Genomic DNA, 18,964 nt, shown 5'->3' on the forward strand with positions numbered 1-18,964 from the left:
CTTACAGACTCCTGCAGGTTCCTGATTATGTTATCTGTCTTTTCATATGCCAGAAGGGGAGTGTCTGCTCTTGTTTTCCCAGTCCCTTTCACTGGGTGCCTCAGCCTAACCTAATCAAAAGTGCTAAACTGGGAGCTTCTAAGTATGGGTTTAAAAGGTTTTATACTGGATCTTTAGATCAGTATCTGTGCATATTATTCATTATAGTAGTAGTGTCTATTACATGCAGTTATATGACAATTGTTGTACACTGTCCCTTTAACCTCTCTAAGAGGGGTAGAACAAGCACAATTTCCGATGGATTTACAGCAAAAACAGGCAAAGCAACTAATTGATGTAAGTTGCAATGTTGTTTAGTATTTCCTCAACAGAACATTTTATGGTCATTACATTTTTGTTGTTATATACCCCTTTAATGTTTTATAAAAAAAAGTCCCAGGTATGCTGCTTTATTTGTGTCGTGACTACGCTGAATCCTGAATGCACGTGTGTACAGATATCAGTTGTCTACTCTTTATTTTTTAGAACTCAACATGTCTGCTTCTGAAGAAAGCGATAGCAAACATTTTCCTGCAACTGCTACTGCGGCATCCAGTGAGAACATAAGGGTCGCTAAGGATGCCTAAAGCTGTCAGATAATATCTGCAGGAGATAATGTGAAATCTGTTTATTTGCACACAACTTATTCCACTAAGACGGATTGACCATATTAACGGCGCATAACATAATTTTCCCAACCTCAAATGTTCATCTGATTAAGTAAAACTTATGGGGAAGTTAATTGTACTGCTAATTGCACAGACGGCTGCTGTATAGTGCCCACTTTAACAAAGTGATTGTGACTATTCTTTTTAGCACAAGTAACCCCATAGGTCGTTTGGTCTGTCTTTCTGTCTCTATCCACCTACCTATCTAATCTACATCTCTATCTATAAGATTGTATAGCTCAAGAGACCTTGCCCTATCTACTGTATATGTGCTTGGTGTCTTGGGTAAAAACATAATAATAAACAACACAGCCACAAAACCAAGGTACAAAGAACATTAAATAGAAGAAACAAGGAGGACTGATAATTTCTAGTCTAGAGGTTCTTCCCTCTTACTGGTGATCTCCCACCTCATGTCAGTAGGAAGCTAAAAACTGAGAAAATGCACTGAAGAAACTGTTTCTTAAAGGGACATGATACCCAAATGTTGAAGCACTTGATAATGAATCAGCATACATGTAAAAAGCTGACTAGAAATATCACCTAAACATCTCTTTGTAAAAAAAGATGTTTTACATCAAATTTCCTAAGTATTCACACCCCACTGTAAAGAGAATTTTAGCAGCCAATCAGGATGCTTGTCCCAGTACTTGCAAGGGAGTGTGCATCTGTCATGTTATTTTCCTATTATCAATTTTGTTTCATTACTTTGGTATCCTTTATTGAAGGTGCAGCAATGCACAACTAGAAGCTAGCTGAACACATCAGTAAACCAATGACAAGATGGATATATGTGCAGCCCCCAATCAATCAGTTTAAGGAAGTTCTATAAAATCTCATGAGGTTTCAGTGAAATCTCATGAGATTACAGCAAAGGCAAAGCATTACCTCAGCGCTGAAGTATAACTGTTTACACAACACTTACTTTGGTGAGCAAAATAAATTTTGAGGTAAAATATCTTCCTTTTTTACATAGAGATGTTAAGGTGATATTTTCATGTCAGCTTTTTACAGTTATACTGCATCACTTTCAAGTGATTTAGCAAATGAGTATTATGTCCCTTTAAAGTGTATGACTCTCACATTTATACATTTGTTGTTCCTATACTACTAGTTGGTAATAGAGAGACAGTTTGGCGTCTATATTTTATAAACTGCTGCTGAAGCTACAATAAAAGTAGAATTATTTGTATGTGTAACATATTCGATCCACTCTTTGGCAGCACAGACATTAGAGATTGTGTCATAATCATTGTTTTATTCAGAAAATAAGTTTTTTAAATTATATTTAATCTGTTAGCAGGTATTTGTATTATTTATATATTCTGCTTTACCTGTGTGCCCCAGCATTGTATAAAATCGTGTAAGTACAATGCTAACATTTTGTAAAAACTTTTGACTGTTTTAGAAAGTTTTAAACAACCTTTAAATCTTTGACTCAAGTGATAGCTGTTTTGGTATATCCCATTTAGATTTGTATTGTTGCATGAGTTTCAGATTTTACTCTTACACACTCCAACTTGATTGTGGGCAGCAGACTTTGTATGGACTATTGCTATTGCATTTGTAAACTTAACTAATGGATGTTAACGTATGACCCAGTATTTGCTGGCTAGTATCTGGGACCAGGAGTTTGGGGATTGAGCCATGGTGGTCCAAGGTCAGGATGGTTTGTGGGTGGAGTTAAGCAGTTTGTAGGTGGGACTAGATGTGTCATGGCTGGATAACTGGGTAGTTCCTAGTTTCACATAGCAAGGGGAAGTGACAGGAGGGGCAATGACACAGCTCCCAAACTGAGACTATCCCAATAAATGCAGGACAGTTGGAAGCTTTGTAGTAACAATGGAAAACATTCAGCTAGATTACGAGTTATAGCATAGTTACGAGCCATAACGCCTCATTTTCCCTAATCTGCCGCTCTGGACATCACCGCCATGTAAAAATGTATTAACCCCTATTCCGCCGCTCCCCGACATAGTCACCACTATAATAAACCTATTAACCCCTAAACTGCCGCCCTCCCGCATCACGATGAGGACTTCTGCCCGCTTGGATGAGGACTTCGCCGCCTGTATGAGGATGGATGTCTGGACTTCGAAAACTGTAAGTGGATCTTCGGGGGTTAGTGTTAGGTTTTTTTTAAGGATTTTTAGGGTAGGTGTTATTTTTAGCTTAGGGTTTGGGCACTTCGTAAAAGAGCTAAGTGCCCTTTTAAGGGCAATGCCCATCCAAATGCCCTTTTCAGGGCAATGGTTAGCTTAGGTTTATTTAGATAGAATTTTATTTGGGGGGTTTGGTTTTGTGGGTGGTGGGTTTTACTGTTGGGGGAGATGTTTGTATTTTTAATTGCTATGTAAAAGAGCTGTTATCTTTGGGGCAATGCCCCGCAAAAGGCCCTTTTAAGGGCTATTGGCAGTTTAGTGTAGGCTAGGGTTTTTTTTATTTGGAGGGGGCTTTTTTATTTTGATAGGGCTATTAGATTAGGAGTAATTTGTTTTTATTTTTGATAATTTTGTTTTTTATTTTTTGTAATTTAGTGTTTGTTATTTTTTTGAATTTAGTGTAGTGTAATTTAGGTGTTAGTGTAAGGCAGCTTAGGCTTTATTTGACAGGTAAGTTTATATTTATTTTAACTAGGTAGCTAGTAAATAGTTAATAACTATTTACTAACTAGTCTACCTAGTTAAAATAAATACAAACTTACCTGTGAAATAAAAATAAAACCTAAGCTAGCTACAATATTATAACTATTAGTTATATTGTAGCTATCTTAGGTTTTATTTTACAGGTAAGTATGTATTTAGTTTTAAATAGGAATTATTTAGGTAATAATTGCAAGTTTAATTTAGATTTATTTTAATTATATTTAAGTTAGGGGGTGTTAGGGTTAGGTTTAGGGGTTAATATATTTATGTAGTGTTAGTGATGTGGGAGGCCAGAGGTTTAGGGGTTAAAAACTTTAGTATAGTGGTGGTGACATTGTGGGCAGCAGATTAGGGGCTAATAAATGTAGGTAGGTGGCGGCGATGTTAGGGCCAGCAGGTTAGGGGTTAATAAATGGTTAATAAATTTATGTAGGTGGCGGCGATGTTGGGGGCAGCAGTTTAGGGGTTAATAACATTATGTAGGTTGCAGCGATGTTGGGAGCAGCAGATTACGGGTGTTTAGACGTGGTTTTTATGTTAGGGTGTAACTTTTTCTTTCTTCATAGACATCAATGGGGCTGCGTTATGGAGCTTTTCAGTCCGCGATCGCAGGTGTAAGGCTTTTTTTTTGCCGGCTCTCCCCATTGATGTCTATGAGGAAATCGTGCACAAGCACGTCAAAACACTGCTTGTATTTGGGTGAGGTATGGAGCTCAACGGCACCATATCGCCTGCACAACCCGGGTTTTTTAAAACCTGTAATACCTACATTATGAAAGGTGTGCAATGAAAATAACGTACACGAAATTAGCAAGCAGCCATAACGCCATAACTTGTAATCTAGCTGATTGTTTGTTCTTCCTCCCAGTTTTAAAAGAACATGAAAGTCAACAATAAAGCTTCATGGTTCATATTGAGCATGCAATTTTAAGTGACTTTTCAATGTATTTCTGTTATTAAATTTACTTTGTTAGCTCAGTATCCTTTGTTGAAAAGCATACCTGAGTATTTTCAGGAGCAGCAAAGCATTAGTGGGAGCTAAATGGTGATTGGTGGTTATGCACATATGCTCTTTGTCATACACAGATGTGTTTGTCTCGGTCAAGCCAACCTTAGCATTTGCAGGGCCCTGGGCAAGATAAATTTGTGAGTCCCCTCAGCCCAGTGCCCTTATTTCCCTCCCCTGTATGCCATGCCCATTGTATTACCCACCCCTGTGCCAACATTCAGTGATACCTATATAAAGATTAACACAAAATATTAGACCTTCTGATACCATAAACACTTCTTAGAAACCAAATACAACATGTACATACAACAATAAAAACCCGGCCATAGGTAAATATAACTAATAGTATACAATAATAAAACGATCTTACTCTTTAGAGCATTTACTGCTTGCACTTGTATGTCCTTTTAAAGTTGACAACTGCAATTCCATCAAGGTCCATATAATGCATGTTGTTAAAAATAAGCTGTAGCCAGTGTCTAATACAGTAAGCTGTAGCCAGTGTCTAATACAGTAAGCTGTAGCCAGTGTCTAATACAGTAAGCTGTAACCAGTGTCTAATACAGTAAGCTGTAGCCAGTGTCTAATACAGTAAGCTGGAGCCAGTGTCTAATACAGTAAGCTGTAACCAGTGTCTAATACAGTAAGCTGTAACCAGTGTCTAATACAGTAAGCTGTAGCCAGTGTCTAATACAGTAAGCTGTAACCAGTGGTCTAATACAGTAAGCTGAAGTCAGTGTCTAATACAGTAAGCTGTAGCCAGTGTCTAATACAGTAAGCTGTAACCAGTGTCTAATACAGTAAGCTGTAGCCAGTGTCTAATACAGTAAGCTGTAGCCAGTGTGTCTAATACAGTAAGCTGTAGCCAGTGTCTAATACAGTAAGCTGTAGCCAGTGTCTAATAGAGTAAGCTGTAGCCAGTGTCTAATACAGTAAGCTGTAGCCAGTGTCTAATAGAGTAAGCTGTAGCCGGTGTCTAATACAGTAAGCTGTAGCCAGTGTGTCTAATACAGTAAGCTGTAGCCAGTGTCTAATACAGTAAGCTGTAGCTAGTGTCTAATTGAGTAAGCTGTAGCCAGTGTCTAATAGAGTAAGCTGTTTACTTTGTAACACTTGTTAATAGTTTGCTATATTTTTATGGGATGTATAATTTAACTCTGTAAGTGAACAATCTGCTGCTGGTTACATAACAAATTTGTAAGTATAGTTTTGTATTAACAAATATACTTACCTCTTTAATAAATCAGATCTTTTATATATAAAAGTCAGCCTTGGAATCAATAATTATTTATTTTGTATTGCTCAGCTGCATGCAGAATGTAACAAAGTATTACAAGGGATGAGTGTAAAGTGAAATAGCAGGATCCAGTTACAGCGTGCTTCAGTGACAAGCATACCTGGGTATTATTGTTATTGTGTGTTATGTACTAGCAGAATGTAACAAAGTATTACAAGGGATGAGTGTAAAGTGAAATAGCAGGATCCAGTTACAGGGTGCTTCAGTGACAAGCATACCCGGGTATTATTGTTATTGTGTGTTATGTACTAGCAGAATGTATGATACACCCAAGACATTTTAGGCTGGAAAATTCAACAGTGATCTTGATTCTATTTTGGTAATAAAAGCTCCAGTTCTCAAAAACTCAACAGCATGGAGTGAAATTTTATCACAGACCTCACTGAATTCTCAATGAAAAAAATGGTAAACTGCCTCATATAGGGGTCGATTTATAAAGCAGCGGATGCCGCTTCCGACCCACTCTGCTTCAGGTCCGCCTGAAGCGGAAGTTAAGAAGCAGCAGTCGTAAGACCGCTGCTCCTTAACTTGTCTGCCGTCCGCTGCTCCTTAACTCATCCGCCACTTCTGAGGTGGCGGACATCAATCAGCCCGATCGGATACGATCGGGTTGATTGACACCCCCTGCTAGCGGCATTACACAAGCATTTCATGAGAAATACTTGTACAATGGTAAATGCCAACAGCGTATGCGGTCTGCATTTATAAATGTGCGGCGGCACAATGATAATTCGGCCCCATAGAAAGTAATGAAGCTCTGTGGAATGTAGAGTCTCACAGGGGAAAGTGAGTTTTCCCCGGGAGCATGCAGCACGGATAACATTTATTTAAGCAAATTGCTGCGTTTACAGTGTACTTTACTTAAAGTTCTGCATGGGTGTTTTATATCTGTCAGTGCAATAAGTACATTATGTATTTCATAAGATGGTGAGCGTGCACGAGCCATCACATGTGGGATTAAAGTCCAGTCCACTAAGAGGAGGCATAACAAGACACAACATAACAGAGCATTTAATCTCTCCGACTATCCCATGATCCCTCAGTCATTTTTTTACCTCCAGCATGGAGTGCTGGTCTTCACGTTGTTTGACAGGGGTCCTCTAACCAATTTAAGACCCATTTCCTCTTTAGAGAACCTACAAGCTGGGCAGAGAGGTAGACAGAGGTTCAGCCAGGCAGTGAAAATCCCCTCCCAGTGCGAAGATGCCCCCCACCTCCCAGATTAAATGTGGACATGCCTGCCAATCCCTGGTCTACTGTGTGATGCTTCTAGTTATAGCCTTACAGATACTTGGCACTATGCTTGCACAATAGACAAAGGTGCTGACAGGTAAGTACCATACATCTTCATAGTGTATTTTGAGTAAAAAACATCAGTATATATTTGACGAGACAAATCGTATAGGACCTGCAGGGTAACTGTTTGTTAATACTATGACAACTGTGAGAGAACTTGACGCACCTCAAAATGCTCCAGCCCCGCCCACTCAATGAGACTAATTTTGAATTGAAAAAATTACAAAATTATGATTTTTAATTTGTATTTTCACTATAGTTTTTACCCACATCTACAACGAACGTTGTTGTTTTTCAATGTTGTGTATTTTCTTTTAGGTGGTAGAACAAATACATACAGTATATTGGGGCCAAAATAGAGATCTTTAACCCATACTCGGAGGAACATAATGCACATAATCTTACTCATCACAATAATTGTTTCTGCACTGGAATATAAGGTGTCCGGGACAGGTTTTAGATCTTAAAAAAATTGGATGCTCACCAAGTTTTCCAGAAAGCTACACATGAAGATTTATATTGGTGGGAGAGTTGGTTGGTTGCGCGACATCTATTTCAACGTCAAATTTACCCATTTTCACTATATCAAGTAAAATGTATTATTTTGATAAGAAAATGTTATCATATCAGTCCATGAACCCTTAGGGAGAGACATACAGTTGTAGATACCTAATAACCCGGGACAAAAGAAAATAAATAAAAGTACATTGCCATTACGTGTGATCTAATACCCAAGCTCTGGAGAGCCCTCGCAAGATTGCCCAAAGCTGCAGTAGTATAAATAATTTGAAGAGACAGTACCAAAATTGTCAAATAATAAAGTGTGCCCGAAACAACTGTGTGTAAATGCTGTGTAAAGTGTTATGTCGTCTGCTGGCTAGTATATACATGATTAAAGGGACATAATACTCATATGCTAAATCACTTGAAAGTGATGCACTATAACTGTAAAACGCTGAAAATATCACCTGAGCATCTCTATGTAAAAAAGGAAGATATTTTACCTCACCATTTCCTCAGTTCATCAGAGTAAGTGCTGTGTAAAAGGTTATACTTCAGCTGCTGTCCAGCTGCAGGTAAAAAAAAAAAGGAAGACATTAACTGTAGCCAATCAGCACCAACAGTGCTGAGGTCATGAACTCTGTTACAGTGAACTTATGAGATTTCACTTAACTCTCATGAGATTGCATAGTAAAATTCCTTAAATTGAATAGGGAAATAACATGAGTGTGCATGAGGCACACTCCCTTGCAGGTCCCGGGACACACATACTGATTTGCTGCTTAGAATGTCCTTTACAATGGCATGTGAATATTTAGGACATTTTGAGGTAAAATATCTTTCTTTTTTACATAGAGATGTTTAGGTGATATTTTCTAGACAGCTTTTTACTGCTACACTGCATCACTTTCAAGTGTTTCAACATTTGGGTATCATGACCCTTTAATGTACCTTCTAATTGCCTGTGGGCTATGTAAGTGGAAGTACCTATTTAACTGTCAGTACTCACTATATTGTGCTTACCAAGCTGCAGGAGACCTGCTTCCAGTATTCCAGTAGAAGAGCCCTTTATGTGTAGGATGCACTGACACAGTATCTGTATCAGCTGTACTGAAAAGATGGCGAGACAAACATGGCTGACATTCTACTCATAATCAGTACTTCAGAGATTGGAATAAATCTCACTGCTGGGGGTGTATCCCAATGAAAGTACAGGCTACTCCCCCTAGAAACTCCCAGCTAACACCCACAGAATGCCTACACCTACGTGATGTGTGCAATCTACCTGACTAATAAAATATACACAAGAAACTACCTATTATAACTATTTGAGCTATGTTGCTACATTTGTATCCAATGTTAAAATGATATGCACTGTCATGTATGATGCATATTATTTTTAAGGGACAGGAAACCCCAACATATTCTTTCATGATTTGGATAAAAACAATTTTAACCCCTTTAAGACCAAGGACGTGCAGGGTACGTCCTACAAAAAATGGTTGTTAATTACCAAGGATGTACCCTGCACGTCCTCAGGGTTTTCAAGTGCTGGAAGCGAATGTGATTGCTTCCAGCCGCTTTCAGGGTATTGCATCGGCCAGCGATGGTGCCGATCGTTGGTGGGTGGGGGCCATAGTAGGGAGGCGGGTGGGTGGTCCATCGCTGCAGGCAGTTCCGAATCCTGTTACTGAAGTGCGAGGGGCGGGAGCATGCTCGTGTGTGTCTGCGCGCGCTACATTTAGTTCAAGGCTTAAGACTCCAATGTATGGGAAGAAGGGAGAGGGAGGGGGGAATAAATGTTGAAAAAGGGATCTTTGAGGGGGAGGGTATTGAGGGGGGGCAGCTACACTTCAGAAAAATAGGCATTTTTTATTAAAAAAAAGAATAAAAACCCAATTTTTTTTGCAAACTGGGTACTGGCAAACATGGCGGCAAATAGGTAGAGGGGGAGGGTTAGATAGCTGTTTTGGGACTAAGGGGGGGATCCAACACTGCAGAATAAATATATATAAAAAAATGCCTTTTATTTTTGTACAGGCAGACTTTTTGCCTGTACTTAGATGGTGGTGACAATTGTGAGGTGGGGGAGGGAAGAGAGCTGTTTGAGGGGGGTCAGGGAGGGATCAGGGGTTTGGATGTGTCAGTTGGGAGGCTGATCTCTACACTAAAGCTAAAAGTAACCTTACAAGCTGTCTAATTAACCCCTTAACTGCTGGGCATAACACAAGTGAGTTGCACAGCTGCATTTAGCGGCCTTCTAATTACCAAAAAGCAATGCCAAAGCCATACATGTCTAATATTTCTGAACAAAGGGATAACAGAGAAGCATTTACAACCATTTGTGCCATAATTGCACAAATTGTTTGCAAATAATTTCAGTGAGAGACCTAAAGTTAGTGAAAAAGTTAACATTTTTTTTTTTTTTTTGATCGCATTTGGCGGTGAAATGGTGGCATGAAATATACCAAAATGGGCCTAGATCAATACTTTGGGTTGTCTACTAAAAAAATATATATACATGTGAAGGGTTATTCAGGGATTCCTAACAGATATCAGTGTTACAATGTAACTATCGCTACTTTAAAAAAAAAAAAAAAAAAAATGGTTTGGAAATAGCAAAGTGCTACTTGTACTTATTGCCCTATAACTTGCAAAAAAAGCAAATAACATGTAAATATCGGGTATTTCTAAACTCAGAACAAAATTTAGAAACTATTTAGCAGGGGTGTTTTTTGGTGGTTGAAGATGTGTAACAGATTTTGGGGGTCAAAGTTAGAAAAAGTGTGTTTTTTAAAATTTTTAATCATATTTAATATTTTTTTTTATAGTAAATGATAAGATATGATGAAAATAATGGTATTTTTAGAAAGTCAATTTAATGGCAAGAAAAACTGTATATAATATGTGTGGGTATAGTAAATGAGTAAGAGGAAAATTACAGCTAAACACAAATACCCCAGAAATGTAAAAATAGCCCTAGTCCTTAACGGTAAGACAATTGAAAAATGGTCTAGTCACTAAGGTTAAACACCTTTATTTACTTTTATTATCAAATTTGCTTCATTATTGTGTTATCCTTTGCTGAAGGAACAGTATTACACTTCTGGCAGCTAGCTGAACATATCTAGTTAGCCAATAACATGAGACAAATGTGTGCAGGCACCAATCAGCTGCTAGCTCCCACTAGTGTAGGATATGTGCATATTGTTTTTTAAAAATTGATACCAAGAGAACGAAGCACATTTGAAAATAGAGGTGAATTTAAAAGTGTACTAAAATGACATGCTCTATCTTAATCATGCAAGTTAAATTTTGACTTTTCTATCCCTTTAAGTATTGTATATTATTTAACATTTTGTAATTTTTTTTAATGTTCATTTTATTATTTTAAACATAAATATATAATTTAAAATATATATTTATGTTTAGAATAATAAAATAAGCAAGAAAAATAACATTTTAAAGACACACACACACACACATACATATACATATATATATATATATATATATATATATATATATACAGTCCAGGTGTGTGCACTGTCACCATCCATCCACAACCGCCAGGGTGCTATAGAACTCTGTGATATTGTTTTGAAATAAACACTCACTGGACTTCAGCCAACTGTGACATCAAGTGTATTCTTTAATGTGACGTTTTTGGGACACAAACAGTCCCTTCCTCTGACAAACAACTTTTAAAGATCTTTGTAACCCTCCCCTTCTTCACAGCCAATCAAAGCTGTCCAAGTGCATAACAAATCAGTGACATCATCTGTTTATATATACACATCGTTAAATAAAAAAAACACAACAAATAATGTGTATTTCCTAATGTGAGATAATGTGAAGTGAACAGATACATATATTATATGATGCCATCAGTGTTGATCAACTGTGATCCGCTCTGTGCGTTTATCTAAAGCTGATACGAAATGTAAGCAGGCTATCGTGGGCAACCAATGAGGAGCCATTAACCTTGACACACCCCTATACCATTCTAAACGTAACTGTTGGGATATTCATAACATCCTCAAATTAGAATAATTGAAAGTTTGTTACTCACATGCATACACATCACTACAACCATAGCTTTTAATAGCAGAACCCAGAGATAGTTTTTGTTATGTTCGTACTGCTAGGAGTGTAATGCTTGCAACATATCATATAACTTGTCTGCCCTCCCCTGACTCCGCCTCTTAGGGGCGTATTGAATCTCAGTCATAACAAACAGGGCTCGCACCGACTTGTCATCCTTACCATTACGCTTAAAAGTTATCACATCTACTCATATTAACATCACAGTTGGGATAACTATCCACCTTGCCCCTTGACATGACTCAGCTACAGGCAGAGTGTCAACACTCACTGGAGCGGTTCTAACTAGAGGAATTGACCGCAGCAGTAAAATCCCGCCCACATATGGTGGCGTCATTAGTCCCTATGGCAACCCGCAATAGCAGTGAGTCTCAATCGTGCACCTCAAATGAACTTAAGCCTGTCCACATCAAATCAGCCTTAGCAGCTTTACTGACCCTAAATGAGTGATTGTCTCAAAGCTAATAATAGGGATGGGGAACTATCATTGTAATATCGTTAAATCATCACCTATCATCACAATACTCACTGTTTCACTGTCATCTCCACTATAGGGGAAGGGCCAAATACTGTCATCCTAGCATAGCCTATCCCACTGAGACCTAAAGATAGTACCCATATCATTCCCACAGGAACACCACCCGTTTACAAATCACAACCGTCAATCGTACCTCAATCTCATAATGGGACACATCCCCATATATGGCCAAAACATCCAGATCTTTCCCCACTATCATAATAGGGCACTTCACCATGTGTGACCAAAATATCAAAACTATAATACATGAACCTAATCCTGTTCACTCTGGAACTCATGCCAGATCCCAATAATTACACCCAAAAAGAGAAAACATCTTAAAGGGCCATGTGACGGATCCCCGGCTACCCCGCCAAACGGGTCCTTCCTCTCCCTGGAACAAGCGGCTATGTAGCCCAGGCAAGTAATTGTAGCAGGAGCCCACCCAAATAACTAGACATACTAGCATTCAGGTGAAACAGGAACTCTCTTTATTGAGCAAAACACACATCTTTTATACACACACTTATCTTGATAAGAACAGAAGACAATGCCACAGCTTTCCCGCCATTCCCGCCCCTCCAGACAGGCTGGCACCTGCTATAGCAGCCGTGGTCCTCCAGATTCTCAGTAGCCAGGGGTGGCAGTTTTCAGGATGATCCTGGGGGAGCGGCGGCACTTCCAGGGTATAGTTTTAAAGCTCTCGGTCCCTAGAATATACAGTCCAAAAAGCGACATGATCCATGGCCGGAGTTATGCTGGTTTAAACGTCCACCTGGAAGTCCAAGGAGAAGAGGGGTTATAGGGGGAACCAGAACCCCCGGTTCCCAAGGGAGCTCCCTTCTGGCAATCACCCCACCTTTGGGTCACCCTGAGAGGCAGCAAACCCCAAAAGAGCAGAGCTCTGGGACAAAGGGCCACTGGAGCGACCTGGGTCAAAGGGCACTGGTAATCCTGGGGGATGTGGCCGACCGGTAGTTACAGGGGCCTGGCCGGCCAAAGGGGAAAGTGGCGGTCAGCAATTAGCTCCTCCAAGGTGACAGTCCATATACACAATAACCAGGAACAGAGGGTCTGGGGAATCGCGGTTGCTCTGACGAGCCAGAAACTGCTAGGAAGCAACAGGAGTGAGGTTGTAGAGGGTACGGGTTTAACCCTTGCAGCCCAGTATCCTTGAAAACTCCCCCCTTCCAGTTCAGCAGACCCGGCTAGATTCACACAGGTCTACTGGGGGCTGTCCGATAAGCATTCTATTTCAGTTTGCCGGGAAAGTCCATCAGCATTCCCATTGCTCTTTCCTGGTCTATACTGAACATCAAAGTTAAAGGGCTGCAGGGCTAAACTCCATCTTAGCAAACGTCCATTATTTCCCAACACTCGGTTAAGCCAAACCAGAGGGTTGTGATCGGTGAGGACAGTGAAAGGTCTTCCATAGAGGTACGGTTGTAGTTTCTTGAGGGCCCATACCAGTGCCAGGCATTCCTTCTCCACCGCCGCATAGCCTACCTCCTGGGGCAGCAGCTTCCTGCTGATGTAGGCTATGGGGTGGTCTTGCCCTTCGTCATCTAGCTGGCTTAGCACGGCTCCCAATCCAAACATGGAGGCATCTGTGTGAACATAAAAACGTTTGGTGGGGTTAGGTGCGGCCAGGATGGGGGCAGAGATCAAGGCAGACTTGAGGCTCTGAAAGGCATTTTCACATTCTGGGGACCACAGTACCTATCGGGGCAGTCTTTTACGAGTCAGGTCGGTAAGGGGTTTGGCGAGGGTGCTATAATTGGGGACGAACCTTCGGTAATAGCCGGGGGTTCCTAGGAAGGCTGAGACCTGGGTCTTAGTTCGAGGAGTGGGCCAGTTTGCCACTGCCTCAACTTTGGCGGGTTCCGGTTGCTGCTGCCCACAGCCTACTCGGTGGCCCAGGTACTGGACTTCCGAGCGGCCTATGGTGCATTTGTCGGGTTTCAGGGTTAACCCGGCGTTTCTGAGGCGATCTAGAATGATGCCCAGGTGGATCAAATGATCCTCCCAGGTGTCGCTAAAGATGGCGATGTCGTCCAAGTAGGCACAGGCATAGTCTTGGAGGCCTTCCAGCAGGCGATCCACCATCCTCTGAAAGGTGGCTGGAGCATTCTTCATCCCAAACGGCATGAGCTTAAACTGGTAGAGGCCGAAAGAGATGATGAAGGCGGACTTGGGAACAGAGTCGGGGTCTAGTGGGATCTGCCAATACCCCATGCAGAGGTCAAGGGTAGTTAAGAAGTGACCCCTGGCAATTCTATCTAAGAGGTCATCGACGCGGGGCATGGGGTAGGCATCGGTTGCCGTTCTGTCATTGAGCTTATGGTAGTCAATGCAGAACCGGGTAGTACCATCTTTCTTGGGGACCAGCACCACTGGGGAGGCCCAGGGACTGTTGGACGGTTCAACAACAACGAGGTCCAACATTCCTCGGAGCTCCCGGTGCATACGGTCCCTGACAGCTTCAGGTACTCTGTAAGCTGCCTGTCTCAGGGGAGCTTGTCCCGGGGTTTCCACTTGGTGCACAGCCACTGTGGTGTACCCAGGGACATTGGAGAACATCTCCGGGCGGTCCTCTAGTAACTGCCAGACCTGCTGTCTCTGTCCAGCTGCTAACCTCTCATCCAGGATTATGTTGGCTACTCCTTGAGGGGTCTCATCCGGCCGGGGAGCTCTGGCATGGGAAGGCTCTCCGAGTATTCCATAGCCGGGGCACAGATAGTGGCTACATCTTGGGGTCTTTCTACATACTCCTTGAGCATGTTCACATGAAAGGTCAGTTGGACCCGGTCATCTGAGCATTTTGCTACAAGGTAGGTGGTGTTATTCAATTGTTCCACCACCCGGTAGGGCCCTTGCCAGAAAGCCTGTAACTTGTTCGTTTTGACAGGCTTCAAGGCAAGAACCCTCTGCCCTACTGTGAGAATTCGGCTACGAGCGTTGCGGACGCACCACCGTTTCTGTCTCCTTTGGGCACCCTGCAGGTTCTCCCGCACCATGGCAGTGAGGTCCTTCAGCCGATCCCTGAACTTTAGGACCTACTCCACAATGGAGGGTCCTTCCTCCCCTGCTGATCCTTCCCAGTGGGCTTGCAACAAGTCTAGGGGCCCCCTTATTTTCCGGCCATACAGCAGCTCAAAGGGTGAAAACCCGGTGGATTCCTGGGGCAACTCTCTGTAGGCAAATAGGAGGTGTGGCAGGAATTTTTTCCAGTCTTTGTGAGTAGCCGAGAATGTCCGAAGCAATTGCTTCAGTGTCCCGTTAAACTATTCACAAAGCCCATTGGTCTGAGGGTGATAGGGGGCACTGTACAGGGGTTTTATCCCACACAGTTCTCATAACTTTTGGGTGATCTCTGCTGTAAACTGGGTCCCCTTGTCAGAGACCATTTCTTGGGGGAAGCCTACCCTGGTGAATACCCGGAGCAACGCACTGGCCACCGTCTCCACCTGGATATTCGCCAGAGGTATGGCCTCTGGATACCTAGTGGCATAGTCTACTACTGTATGTATTTTTTCCTGGAGGGACTGGGTCTAGGTAGGGGCCCTACTATATCCACAGCGATTCTGCTAAAGGGTTCGTCAATAATGGGGAGAGGGTTAAGGGGGGCTTTCGTATGGTCCCCGGTCTTCCCTACCTTCTGACACACTATGCAGGTCCTACAATATTCCTTAATTTCTCGCGTGATTCTGGGACAGAAAAAGATCAGAGTAAGGCAATGGTGTGTACAGGAGTTGCCTAAATGCCCAGCCAAGGGGATATCATGCCCTATTCACAGCAGGTCAGAACGATATTTTTCCGGTACCACCAGCTGACGTTTGGGCACTGGCCCTTTCTTCCGCTGGGAAACCCGATACAACAGGCTGTTTTCCCATTGGAACCATTCTTTCCCGGGGCCCTGGGGATCAGTCCCTACTCGGTCTCGGAAGGGGGCAAGGGACGGGTTGCTCAGAGTCTCTTGGACAAATTCAGAAGAGGAGGCCCAGGATAGTTGGTCGGGAAGGAGGGCAGGGAGAGGGGTTGGGCATTGGGGCATGAGGGTAGGTCGTTGGGGAAGGAGAGGAGTCGGGGTGGTGGGTCTTACCTGGGTCCCCAGCTGTGGTGTGTTGGCTTGCCGCTGAGCTTGCCTGCGGGTGGTCACTGGGCAGGTGTCCAGGGGAGTATCCCCCAAAAAGGAGAAAACAAGTAGGCCAAGGTAGTTTCTTAGTACAATCTCTGTGGGAAGATCTGGCATAATGGCCACGTCCACAGTACGGGCTCCGGCGCCCCAAGCCAGATGGACACAGGCCATAGGGACTCGTATAGTGGCACCTCTGGCCACTCAAACAGCAAGAGTTCTCCCAGTAGCGGTAGAAGCGGAGGCCAGATGAGGCTGGATCAGGGTAATGGTGGATCCGGTGTCCTATAATCTCTCAGCCGCCTTTCCATTGACCCAAACGGTCTGGCAGCGGTGCTGACGGTTGTCTGTGGACACCAGGTAGGCTTCTTGTAGGGTGCCAACCTCCTCTTCAGCCCATTCAGGATAGTCAGCCGGTGCATAAGCATAGTGGGCAGCGGCTGGGTAGTTCGGAGCTGGAGCTCTCACCCAAGCTGTCGGCTGGAGGTGCCTTGGCTGAGCGTCCGGCTGTTGTCGGACCCGACTCGGGCATTCCCACCTGAGGTGGCCGGGGTGTCCGCAGGAAAAACAGTGAGTCCCTGACTCCGGCTGGAAGGACAAAGGCCGGGCAGCCCGGAGGCTTATTGGTAGCCGCTGGGGGTCGGACTACCACCGAAGTTGTGTGGGGAGTCGATTGTGGGGCAGAGCAAACTTGGCAGTGGACATCTGTGTACTGATCTTCCAGGACACCCGCCTGGTCTGCTGTGGTGGGCCACCGGTCCTGGACCCATTCTTTAATCTCGACTGGAATATGATTATAGAAATGTTCCAGTAGAAAAAGCTGTGCCACTTCGGCCTAGTAGTGACCTTGCAGCCGGCTAGCCAGAACGTCATCGACCGGGTGAATTGGTGGGTCCATTCTGTGAAAGGCTGTCCATCCTGCTTCCTTAGTGCCCGGAACTTTTGCCGGTGGGCCTCCGGTCTGAGCCCATATCGGGCAAGGATACGGTCTTTCACCTTGTTATAATCCTTTTGGTCCTCAGAAGGGGTAGCGTGGAAAGCTGCCAAAGCTCGCCCTGACAATTTACCGATCAGGCTATCGGCATAGGCTACCCCCTGCAGTTCGCATTGGGTCTTAAAGACCTGAAGGTAACAGTCAATATCCTCCTCCTCTTCCTTGTAGGCTCAAAAGGCCCCATGGGGTAGCTTGTGCGGTCAAAGAGCCGGCACTCCATGGGCTGATGGAGCCCCTCCTATTGACTTGTGGATTTCTGCTAACTTAAGCTGGGTAACATCCGAAACGATCTTGGTGATGACCTCCTCTGGTGGCCGGGTGTCATATAACGCCAACCACCACTGCACTTCCAGCTGTACATCAGACGTGGATGTCCCCGGAGTAGATACTGTACTTGGGGCTGAACTTGGCGTTGTAATGGATAGCTCATTGCCCCGGTCATCATCCGACCCGCTGGCTGCCTGGTCCTCTCCCAGCATTTCTCTGGTGGGGGTAGTTCTGTTCCTGGTACCCGTAGTCTTTCCTCGAGTCTCCATTCAATATTACTTCTAGCTGGTGGTTTGAATGTCCCAGGAAGTTGGAAGCATCCCACCACTGCCAGCCAATGTGACGGATCCCCGACTACCCCGACTGGGTAGCTCCACCAAACGGGTCCTTCCTCTCCCTGGAACAAGCGGCTATGTAGCCCAGGCAAGTAATTGTAGCAGGAGCCCACCCAAATAACTAAACATACTAGGATTCAGGTGAAACAGGAACTCTCTTTATTGAGCAAAACACACATCTTTTATACACACACTTATCTTGATAAGAACAGAAGACAATGCCACAGCTTTCCCGCCCCTCCAGACAGGCATCTGCTATAGCAGCCATGGTCCTCCAGTATCCATGACAGGCCATAATATCCAAATGTTTAAACACTTGAAAGTGATGCAGCATAGCTGTAAAAAGCTGACTAGAAAATATTACCTGAATATCTCTATGTAAAAAAGAAAGATATTTTACCTCAAAAGTAACCTGAGCATCTCTATGTAAAAAAGGAAGATATTTTACCTCACAATTTCCTCAACTCAGCAGAGTAAGTTCTGTGTAGACATGTGCATGGCTAAAAAAATTCGGTTCAGTTCGGATCGATTCAGATTTTTTTTAATTTCAGTTCGGAGCGATTCGAATTCGGAAAAATTTGAATCAATTCGGTTTGGATTTGTTACGGATTCATTCGGATTCGAATAAATTCGGTTCGGTTTTGTTTCGGATTCATTCGGATTTGAATAAATTCGGCTGGATTCGGTTTGATTCGGAAATTTGGAATTTCGGTAAGTGTTAGGTGGGATTAGACTAGTATTATGTACTAAATTCGTCTGGATTTGGTTCGGAATTTCAGTAAGTGTTAGGTGGGATTAGATTTATACTGTACAATACTAGTGTAATCCATGGCCATCTGAATTTACCGAATAAATCCGAAGTAATTCGAATCGCCGAATTTGCCGAATTTCCGTATCGATCCGAAACGAATCACACATATCTAGTCTGTGTAAAAAGTTATATTCAGCTGCTGCCCAGCTGCAGGTAAAAAAAATGAGTATACCATTGTAAAGGACTTCTAAGCAACAAATCAGTATGTCTGTCCTAGGACAGCGGAAGGAACGAGCATTCGTGCACACTCATTTATTTCCCTATTCAGTGTAAAGAAGTTTACAATGAAATCTCATGAGAGTTAAGTGAAATTTCATGAGATTACAGTAAAAGAGTTCATGACCTC

General features: G+C 42.9%; 1 protein-coding gene across 2 annotated transcripts in view; it reads left to right on the forward strand.

Moving 5' to 3' along the window:
• Positions 1-5,625, forward strand: part of GDPD4 (glycerophosphodiester phosphodiesterase domain containing 4) — a 225,002-nt gene extending 219,377 nt beyond the window's left edge. For both annotated transcript variants that reach the window (XM_053708689.1, XM_053708688.1), the window contains one exon: positions 526-5,625. In XM_053708689.1, the coding sequence (XP_053564664.1) occupies positions 526-626 (101 nt within the window). In that variant the 3' untranslated portion in view covers positions 627-5,625. The remainder of the gene's footprint in view (positions 1-525) is intronic.
• Positions 5,626-18,964: the final 13,339 nt, after the last annotated feature.

This window comes from Bombina bombina, chromosome 3, assembly GCF_027579735.1.
Source record: "Bombina bombina isolate aBomBom1 chromosome 3, aBomBom1.pri, whole genome shotgun sequence".
NCBI lineage: Eukaryota > Metazoa > Chordata > Amphibia > Anura > Bombinatoridae > Bombina > Bombina bombina.